Consider the following 11,637-nt stretch of genomic DNA (forward strand, 5'->3'; position numbering starts at 1 on the left):
ATGTGAGGTTTAAAAGAAAATAATTTTAATCACGGATGACTAGAAAAGTAATCATAAAATAATGGAAATTCATTGGTCAAAAGATGTGGGAATCCTGAAAATATTAAAGCTAAAGGCAGTTAATGTGCAGAGCAGGGCATGTGCAGAGCAACCTGTGCCTCACCCAAGCAACTGTGCCAACATGCTTTAAGTTCACATCTATTGTGGCATTGCCGAAACACTCCTCCCCAATGTGCCTGAATGACTACTGCCACATAGCACTCACACATATTTTTATGAAGTGCTTTGTATAGGTAAACATTTATATATAGTATATACTTATTCTAAATCTTTCAGTAGGTTAGTTGTATATAGGTACAGTGTTTATGTGTAGCATTTGTATAGTTTGTATTTTTTAGTTTAAGTATAGGTACTCATTTAGTATATTTAAAGTCAAAATCTGTCAGTAGGTTAGTTTTGAACAGGCTTATACTGTTTTACTTTGTTGTATATCTGTATTTATGTAGCACCATGGTCTTGTGAGAAACACACCTCAAGAACTGCCTATAGAAGCACAGATATTGCAGTATGTACAGTGCTGCACTCGTTACTCACACACTTGGACAATAACAACCCATATGTATGGATGTTGTTTGTTGACCAGCTCAGCATTTAACACTGTCATTCCTTCCAAGCTGACCACAAAACTTGGACACCTGGACATTAACACCTCCCTCTGCAACTGGATTATGGACTTTCTGACCAACAGACCTCAGCATGTTAGGTCAGGCCACATCTGCTCCACCACCATCACACTCAACACCGGCGTACCACAGGGCTGTGTGCTGAGCCCATTCCTCTACTCCTTCTACACCCATGGCTGCAATCCTGTGCATGGATCCAACTCCAACATCAAGTTTGCAGATGATACCACAGTGATTCCTGTGGCTCAGTGGTAGAGCATTGCATTAGCAGCACAAAAGGATGTGGGTTCAATTCCCAGGGAACACACATACTGGTTTAAAAATTAAGTAAGTTGCTTTGGATAAAAGTGTCTGCTAAAATGCATAAATGAAATGAAAAATTAAAATGATGATCAGAGAAAACAATGAGACTGCCTACAGGGAGGAGATACAGCACCTGGCCACATGGTGCACTGACAACAAGCTTCAAGTTCCTGGGAACCATCTTGGATAACCTGTCCTGAAACACAAACATCTCCAGCCTGGTCAAGAATGCTCACCAGCGCCTCAAGGACTCCTCTCACCCTGACCATAGACTGTTTAAAGGGGGGGTGAAATGCTCATTTCCACTCAATCTCCTGTTAATCTTGAGTACCTATAGAGTAGTACTGCATCCTTCATATCTCCAAAAGGTCTTTAGTTTTATTATGTTTATAAGAGAAAGATAGTCTATGCCGTTTTTTTCCGGAAAAAACACGACCGACTGGAGGCGTGATGTGTGGGCGGAGCTAAAGAATCACGAGCGCGCGTAGGCTTTTGCGTTGAGAGCGTCTGGAAGCTGTGACATTACCCTGAGGAAAAAACCATCATCCAAAACAAACCATGGCTAACAGTCAGATTCAGCGTATATTTATGATCCAGAATCAGATCCCGAGGGCTGAAATTGAACAAGTGTTGAAACTGCATATATTTGCTTAGCAGTTTTGGAAAATGATAAAGTTCCACTTTATGTCGTCTTTTTTTTTTTTCTTTAAAGGTGTACATGTGGGAAGTGCAGTTTTATGCCAACATCGCATGTTGTTTACTTGATGTGCTTACGCACTGATAGCTAAGTTAACAACACAGAGATATTTTAAGCAGTTTTACTCACTGCCTGCGGTTCCAACACGATTGTGATCCTTTTTCAATGGGACTGCATTATCCTTAAGAAATAAACGACCCTTACACAGACCCTTACTCGAAAAAAAAAAAAACCGGAAGGAGTATTTTTGGAACAATAATACTCCTTCAAACGTACAACTTAATTTCTGAAACTTTGTCCATGTTTAGCATGGGAATCCAACTCTTTAACAGTGTAAAAAACTCAGTATGCATGAAACAGTTTTTCTAGGCACTTTTTTAATGACTATTGCACTGTGTAAATGATGTTCCTATGTTCATAGCTTCTGCTTGGTGAACATACACATAATCCATCTGTATAGTAAGTTCTTAGTACACCTATCTGTATATCATGCTGATACTATTTAAAAGACTTTAAAGTATGTCCATAGTACTGCTTTATCTGTATATTTATTGTACATTTGTAACATATTGTAGACACTGTATATCCTGTAGGCTACTTACTGCTTATTGCACTTCTGGTTAGATGCTAAATGCATTTCGTTGCCTTGTGTGCAATGACAATAAAGTTGAATCTAATCTAATCTAATGGGGGGGGGGGGGGAGCGAGTGTTTCAAGCTAAACACACACACACACACTGGCAAAACATTTACTACAAAATAATTTCTTACTACCAATTCTCATTGCAAAAAAAAAAAAAAAATGTTTAGTCAAAATAAACGAATTCACTCCGCTCTGACGCAGGGACTGAAGGGGTCTGGTTGGGATTTGGAGAGTGGGCGTGATTTTAGATGGATCACGTGGTATTCTCCGATAAGTAGGTGGTGACGTTGCAGGGGCTCAGTCAGTCAGTCAGTCTGAGCAGCGGCGTTATTTCAACAGCTGCTTCCCTCCTATCATTTGAGGAAAAGGGGAGGCTTCGCTGCCGTCTTCTGCACTTCAGGGTCGTGTTCCGTTGGACCAGACACAGAGGGGCCTTGCTACCGTTATTCTGACAGGAAAATCCTCCACAGCAGCCCTACTCTCTTTCCGCCGCTGTTTCCACCCCCCGTTATTTCAATGGACGTAACGTTACCTCATAATGACCGCAGACGCGCGACGTAGAATGTGACCGTTAAAGTTCTTTTTTTCTTTCTTTTTTTATTCTTCGTTCCCGCCTCTCGCTGCTGTTTGTATCAGTGGCGAAATTAACAGGCATTCGGTTTTTAACTGAAGAAGAAGCGAAAGTAACGTTAGCGGTTTCAATGATAGTATACCACAGACAATTCATGGGAAATAAAGCCTGATGTGTACAGCGCCAGACAACAATAGCTCCTGGCAGATGGAAGGAGGGGCTCGGCTTCGCGAATTCAAGATGGAAAACGAAGAAATGAGACTAAGTTCTTGCGAGTAGCTGGAGGGTCTGTCTTCTGGTTTTTTGGTAGTGCTGGAGGGAATGATGGCGCGTGGTGTGGGTCGACAGACGGCGCGCGCATCTTTCCTCTCTGTCACAGAGTGAGGTAGGTCTCACAATGTATAGATATCTAAATATAATATTGTTTTTCCTTATTCTAATTACTCTTTGCTGTTCTTTAAGGGTAACGAGCTTAATTATAAACCCCAAAATGCATACTGAGGATGAAAATGGATCAGTAATTAGTTCGACTCTTAAGTTGTGTGTAGATGGCCATGTTTAAAGGGCAATGAATGCAGAAGACTTGCATATCAAGTGCATGAACACTGTCCACACCAGCAGCCTTAAAAACATCAAATACAAATTTCCACCCAAGACCGCAGTATTGGAGATCAATTTGATAGCAGATGGACCAATAAAAGACACACATATTGCTGGAAATGCAGCTGCTGCCAGGTGGTGAAAATGTGGAGAAGTACCCCAGATCTAATGTGAGGGGTGAGGCATGGACTTTTGCGAACTGACCACCACCCACGGCTCGAAAAGCACTTTTAAGCTGTGGTGATCTTATAAAAGACCAGCTAGGACTTGTTAAGTCTTTCTTCCAGTTACCCAGATAACAAAACATTGTGAGCAAAATGCAAATGTACGCATAAAGACTAAATGTAGTTTTGAAGTAGGGCCATTTTATTAATATTAATGCAGCAAATATGTTGCAGTTCATTAAAAGGACTGTAACGTTGTTCAGCACAAAGGCCGGCAGATTGTGACAGTAATGTGCACGAATCAACAAACCTGTTTGCTCTAATGGGAGATGAAACATCACATTAGTCACATAAGCCAAATTGACATAAAAAAAAATAATAATAAAATAAAAAACACGTTAAAAACAACCTGCTGAAGTATGCAATGTCCAAGATGAATGCTGGCATGCTTCAATTGTCTTGTATGAATTATTCCACTGTGTGTGCGTGTGTGTGTGTGTGTGCGTGTGCGTGTGTGTGTGTGTGTGTGCGTGTGCGTGCATGTGTTAATTTGGCTACAATTCTCTCAGCAGAACTGGAGGGATGGTATTCATCTCAGTCCAAGTTATGGATGACAGATGCTCTGAGAATAAAATGCTTTGAGCTTCATCCTCACGATATGTGATTCATTAAACTCACCTTTCAAAGGAACGCTCACAAACTTCTGAATGAGGTTTATAAAGACCCTGGCATTTGAGCAATGAGTGCAATTATATGTCAAGCATGGCCCGAATGTGTCTCAGTATGCACCATATTACGTATATGTTTAAGCAAACATAAAAATATGGTGACATATCTCATATATATATAATTATATATATATATATATACCTGTGGGAACTGTGCATTAAAAAGCTCCCGCATTTATTATTATAGGATAAACTGCTTGCTGAATTATGCTGATCTCCATCATATAAACTTTGTTTGCAGGTGTTTCCTGTTAGAAGTGTAATAGTCTCATGTTGCTCTTCTAATTGCTGACCGCTGTGGCCACATCACGCTCCTAATTTCCGTAACCGTATGAAGCAAAAACTGGTATAGCTTAAAACTCAGATGAAAGCAGCTGATATTGCGAATTCCTCTCCGTTGTTAACAAATGCATAAATATTTATGTAGTCTCTTGTTCCTCCAAACAAGCATGCGTGTTGGCAAAAACTAAAAGACCTAGCACCAGAGTGAGTGCAGTACATAGCGTTCTCTAGTGAGGCTCTCATTACAAGATATCAAATGGATGACAATGGAAACCTTTGGAGCATTTCATTGGCTCTGTTCTGAAGTGTATTAACCTTTAAAGTAAAGCCAGACTTAGCCTCTTTCCATCTTACTGTAATTGCCCATGCTGGGTGAGCACATTTGGTTGAAAAGGTTATCATCCTCTCATTCAGCTGTTGCAACCACAACAACAACAAAAAATATTTGGGATATGTACAAATTCAGTTTATAACCCTGTAATTTGTGTGGTTTTATTTGTAACCAGTAAACGTAACCACAATTTTTTACACTACCATTAAAAAAGTCTGGAGTCGGTCATTTATTTATTTATGCATTTACTTTTATTCAACAAGGGTGCATACAATTTGGCAACGGTAACTGTTAAGACATTTGTAATTTCAAATTCTGTTCTGTGTAATCATCAAATAATCTTGAAAAAAAAGTTTAGTCTAAAATATTAAGCAGCACAACTATTTAAATGAAAATAATAAATATTTATTGAGCAGCAAATAAGCATTTTCAAATTATTTTTGAAAGATCGTGTGACACTGAACACTACAATTTTCCATTACATGAATAAATTATATTTTAAACTATATTAAAACAGAAAAAGGGTTATTTCATATTTCAATAAGGCATATATTTCTCATTAATATATATTTTTTTAAATATATAATTAACATATTACAGTGTAAAAATATTGAATAACTTACTTAACAGGGTTAAATGGTTGATCTTGATGAGTGCAGTCAACACTGCAATTTGTATAAGAAAATGGACTATAATGAAAGATCATAAATGATGATTGTACATAAGATTCAATTATATTCAGATATTTAATTAAAATTACCTATTTGTCATAGTGTGTTAATGCTTAAAAAAAGAAAAACTTAAAAAAAAATGTGCAGTATTTGTCATATAATATTCATGAGCACTCCCTCCTTTTATGATCTCTAAACAATCCTAGAACAAAACATGACTTACAAAAACAAGACCCCTGTAATTATTTCTTTCCTATTTTTAGGTTACCGTTACTGGGAGGAGGTTCTAGAATCTAATAAGCCCAAGTGTGAGAAAGCAACAGTTAAGAGAGGAAATTGCTGGCAGGGAGGCCTTTCCCTTTGGTGTTGATAAGTTTAAGGTGGAGGGTGAATAAGGGGTGAGGGCTGTTATCACTGGCTGCGGATGCTGCAACACTGCTTGCTGGAGCCTGAAAATTCATTTTGACGGATGCTTCCCCTCTCTGGCTTTTAGAGTGCATCTTGGGTGGGGAGGTGGCTTAGAGGGCCTCTGAGGCAGCAGTGTTCTCACTGAATGCCATGTTGTGCAAACCTGCAATTTAAACTCTCACATGGGGCAGTAAAGGTTAGCTCATGATATGCAAAGATCCCCGTTAGCAATCTCCCCCACAGTGATGCCATGTACCGCAAAATGCAGGAGACTGAAAAAAAAAACATAACGTTAGTGGTTTAGAGATAATATATATTGTCATAAACCTTGGCTGTTTCAAAATCACCAAGGATTTTGCAGGTGATGCCATCTACCAACAAAAACTACTACTGTAGCAGTACACGGTACACAGTAAACGTAATTTAAGATCTTCTGCTATCCATTGTACTGCGACACTTCTCCGTATTACTCATTGTTTTTATCTCCTCATTCTTAGATCACAGAGACATCAGTCTGAGGAAGCAGTCGTCCTTCAGAAGGGAACTGCCCCGAAGCATGACCGTCTGTCACTGGGGAGTGTCAGAGAAACGCATTCCTGCAACTCAAGTTAGTCATCTCCCTCGTAGGCCCACCTGCGGCCCTGAACACACCCATCTGCCAGCTCAGATAACCCTCAGGCTGTTTGCAACACATGCTTGATGTGATTGGTTGTGACCGCCGCGCTTTGCTAAGCAGCCCCGCTCTACATCATGCAGTGGCGTCGGCGACACTGCTGCCCCATCAAGATGACCTGGAATGTCAAGCGGTCGCTCTTCCGCACACATGTAGCAGGCCTTCTCTCGCTGGCCTCACTCTTCGCCCTCTTTCTCATCTACTGCCACCAGGATTTGCTGCAGGGCCGGAGTTGGTTGCGAGACAACCCCTTGGTTTATACCATGCGGGGTTTGCGCCCCCACAAAGAACGTGCGAAGGGAAACCAAAGCTCACTGCGAAGCCTCTGGAAAGACAATGGTTATGTGCTCCCCAAACCGTCTGTTTACTTCAATTTTAGTTCTCACCAGGCTGAAATCACTGCGCGCGGGATTGTGGGATTGGAGTTCTCGCCGAGTGGCAACAATTCGAGCACTAACGGTAACACCAAGAGCTTGCACAGGGAAATGGGAGTGGGAGGGCGTCTGGCAGCCCAGCCTTATCACTGGCTGCTTAATGAGCCCTACAAGTGCAACGAAAGCAGTCCCTTCCTGGTTTTGCTAATTGCTGCAGCGCCAAGGCAGTTGGAGGCAAGGAACGCCATCAGACAGACCTGGGGCAATGAGAGCGTGGCCATGGGTTATGGGTTCGTGCGGCTCTTTCTGTTGGGAAGGATACCTAATGCGTATCCTCAGAGCTCCATTGAGGAGGAGAGCTTGCAGTACCATGACATCATCCAGCAGGACTTCTTGGACACCTATTACAACCTTACCATCAAGACGCTAATGGGCATGAGCTGGGTTGCTCGCTATTGCCCGCACACCCGCTATGTCATGAAGACGGACAGTGACATGTTTGTCAACACAGAATATCTCATCCAAAAGCTGTTGAAGCCAAACATGGCACCTCGACAGAATTACTTCACGGGCTACCTAATGAGAGGCTACGCTCCGAACCGCAACAAGGACAGTAAGTGGTACATGCCACCAGAGCTGTATTCCAGCGAGAGATACCCTATCTTTTGTTCTGGGACGGGCTATGTGTTCTCGGGGGACATGGCGGAGAAAATCTACAACGCCTCGTTGAGCATTCGCCGCCTTCACCTCGAGGATGTGTATGTGGGAATCTGCCTGGCCAAACTGCGGATCGACCCAGTGCCACCACCAAATGAGTTTCTCTTCAACCACTGGAGAGTGTCGTATTCCAGCTGCAAATACAGTCACTTGATCACCTCCCACCAGTTCCAGCCCAACGAACTCATTAAATACTGGAGTCACTTGCAAAGCAACAAGCACAATCCTTGCCTTAACATGGCGAAGGATAAGAGCGGGCGGCCGCGCCATAGGAAATTGCAGTGGGAAGGTCTTCGGTGATTAGCCAGGGCTCAGGGTACAGTAGTATTATCACAGCATGTGCAAAATTCAGCAGTTTTTGAGGTAGGGAACAGCACAAGTGTTTTTTTGGTATTGTCGATTAAAACTATTTTTTTAATTTCAGAGAGATATGTATTGTAAACCTGTCTTTTTAAAGGGAAGTGACACGTGCAATATCTAGCATGCACAACAAAAACCATCCAATGGCGTTACCCCGCCATTTTCAGGTGCCAATTAACCGGGACATATTAAGAGGTTGCTGAACTTCCTCTACAAGCTAACGTTCAAGTGATATAACCAAGGGCCAATATTGAGATCCTCACTGTTTCTGTATACAAAAGAAGAAGAAACTCAAGAATATCATATGGTGGTGTATCTGTACTGTGAAACATTTTATTCTCAATGATGTCCACCTCTGACATTGAGATGATGTTGATTTTTCTATCTACCTAAAACCTGCAAATGGTTTACTATAACCAAACCAAATTAAAAACAGTATGTGTAAAAGATAATATATGGAATTTAATTGCATCGTAGATGTCGGATCAAAATAATATTTTTCGAACCTTTACACTGACTAAATATACAGGTCTGCCCTTGATTAGGGCAAGTTAAAGCTATTTATTAAATGTATTTCTTAAACATATCGGCTTGGAGGTGTGGTCTCTTCCAGTGTTATTCAATTAATATGACACAGTCCAAAATAATGTTACTCAGCCAGAGCTGAAACCCAATTTTAAAATGCAGTTATATAGATCAGGCACATTGCACTAAAGAAATACAGTAAAATTGTCATAACTCACAAATAGCCAATGCAAAGCATGAAAAGTTGACCTCAGTGACCCCCACAAACTGTCATCAGCATAAATCTGATACAATAAACATTACTGAAAATAATTGACTTCTAATTGACATTTACAGACAGTTGCGCACCCTTCAGCTGCAAAACTAAACATGTCTTAGTTGTCAACATTTGCATAATTCATGCAAATTTCAAAACATTAAGGAGCAATATCAACATTCAAATCGCCATTTTCTACTAGTTAAATTAAAATGAGACTTGAAAAATCCCAGAATCAGTCCCCAGATGGAACCGAAGACTAATGCGTTAACGATAAAGTAGATAATGTTGCCCTGGGTCAAAATATATAATTGGGGGGGGGGGGGGGGGCTTCGCAACACATTAGCAGAGAGTAATCCAATTAAATTGACGTTGGCAACATTTGAAGGGTTTATTTATCATTTTCATTGCTCATTTGTCAGTCTAATTTAAATTAACCACATATTCGAGTGACTACGATAAGTGCTAGATGCAGAATTTGCGCATCAATTACAGGTGACTCCGAAGACATTTCAGTGTACCCTTCTTACAAATCATAAGCACTTGAGTTTCACAATATAACCATTGTGGCACAAACCATCCAGCTGCTTCATTTACAGGCCTATACTTGTTGGAAAACTTCGACAAATGAAACTGTTTTGAAAATAAAAGACGGAACTTTACTTCAGAGTAAGATACAATTTACTTGTTTTCATGTCACTTTTGTGTTCTATAAATATATTAACAAAAAATAGGAAGTGGTAAAGACTTGTTTATGAACTGCAGTAACTTGAGAATTTTGCAGTCGTTTATCTCATAGTGCAGTCATGGATGATGTATCATGTAAAACAGATCATTTTATAATTGTTCTTCTAACAAATCATTAGCACTCTGAGCTTCACATAATTATGGCATAATGAGTCATTTCATTTGTAGGCCTATACTTGTCTTTAAGTTTGGTTTTACATCCACCCAGAAATACTAACTACAGACTTTAACAGAGCAAACATACATTTACTTGCATTCTCTTGAAATTCCACATCCCTTCTGCCTAATATAAATATAGTAAGAAAAAATTAGAAGTTAAAATATTTTGTATTTGATGCATCAAATGGACTATAAATAAATCGCTACATTTAAATGTGCGAATGTAACACTCAAATTGTGCAAATTTTCCAGAGAATCAGGAGATTTCTAGGACCTCATTGCTTTAGACCCTAAAACCATCTGTTAAGAATTATGTTCTTGCTAGACGGCAGTCAATTCACACAACAGCTTGCAATTCCAGTGCATTGCAATCCGTTAAATCCTCATCTGTTGTTAAGCATTTATCTCCCTCAATTAATAGGAATCAAAGTCGTGGCCAAGGGCGAGAGAATATAAAACAGAAGCATCTTTCATTCCGCCGTGCCGCGTGCAATCACAGAGAAAGATTATCGCACTTCATCCACAACAGTTTGTTCCACAGATTTATCAGAGAGAGAGAGAAACCGGGGGTGGGGGGATAACTGGGGGCGAGTGATGAATGAACAGGAAAGAGGCTGTGACTGATCAGTATTGAAAACCTGCGCTGCTCTAAACGTGTGAAAAGTGAACCTGGGAAAAGAACTCTTGATGTCCACCATGATGGAGTGGGTCGCCAAAGGCCCTGCCCCAGAGACGTGTTTCCAGAAATATAGCAGGTACCAGAGTATGATGAATGTCCCAATAGTGCCACAAGCCTATAGCACAGCAAAGAGAATGAAAAAGAGAAATTCTCATTGAATCAGTAAGGTGTAATTTTGCATGGTCATTTTTTCTTTACGTGTAAACATATACAGCGAATTTAGTTTTGCCAGATTTTGCCACTTTTACTTTGGCTCACCACCTTACAGTAATAAAAATCCATTCACTCATTTTTTTTTTTTTTATCCTTAAAGCCTAGAAAATATGTTGCAGACATTTCATGAAGACCCTAAAGAATCATACTTACTTGTGAAAATGGGCATGCAGTGTCCACTTTAGGGAAGGTAATTGCTGAGCCTGCATGCTTCACTGTCTTATGATTTTGAGTTGATGGCGCCTTTCAAGTGGGAACGGGTGACAAATTGGGATCGTTGTTGGGACATGTACAACGGAGCCCTAAACCTCTCCTTTATAACCAGTGAATAGTAACCACTGTTTAATCATACAGTCTGTTATTTTAATAACCAAGGTCACAAGATCTGTTGTGCAAGTAAACATACCTTTTTAATTGAAATATCCAACAAGTCGGATTAGGTAGAGCACTTTTTCCTTGCAAGGCTACCAGACCATGCAAAATTTAATGTGTAAGAACATTGTGAAGACAGCAAATGGGAGTAAAAATATTAATAAAAATGTGTGAGTACATTGGAGTCAGTTAAATGATGTTCTTTGTGTTCATATCTAATAGTTTATTCACAAATGACACTTCTGTGATGAGCATGTTTTTAATTTCTTTTATTTATAATGGATACTCTCATTTCCCATTGACTCCCACATAACGATGAATAACGTACAGGAGAACTGAGCGATGCAGGATTACTTTTGTCCAAAACAAATCCATTCCAGACCTGATTGAAAACATTCTCCTCATGGATGTTTGCCAAAGTAGAACTTTAGTGAGGAGACATATAGTCCTAGACCAGCACTTTCTAGGACTAGACATATCCT

General features: G+C 40.1%; 1 protein-coding gene across 1 annotated transcript; it reads left to right on the plus strand.

Moving 5' to 3' along the window:
• Positions 1–2,594: 2,594 nt before the first annotated feature.
• On the plus strand, positions 2,595–11,349 carry b3galt2 (UDP-Gal:betaGlcNAc beta 1,3-galactosyltransferase, polypeptide 2). Its single transcript, XM_052539738.1, has 2 exons — positions 2,595–3,281; positions 6,578–11,349. Exon 2 carries the CDS (start codon positions 6,831–6,833, stop codon positions 8,142–8,144), a length of 1,314 nt encoding a protein of 437 aa, XP_052395698.1. The 5' UTR covers positions 2,595–3,281; positions 6,578–6,830; the 3' UTR covers positions 8,145–11,349.
• The last annotated feature ends 288 nt before the right edge of the window (positions 11,350–11,637 follow it).

Source organism: Carassius gibelio, chromosome A22 (genome assembly GCF_023724105.1).
Source record: "Carassius gibelio isolate Cgi1373 ecotype wild population from Czech Republic chromosome A22, carGib1.2-hapl.c, whole genome shotgun sequence".
NCBI lineage: Eukaryota > Metazoa > Chordata > Actinopteri > Cypriniformes > Cyprinidae > Carassius > Carassius gibelio.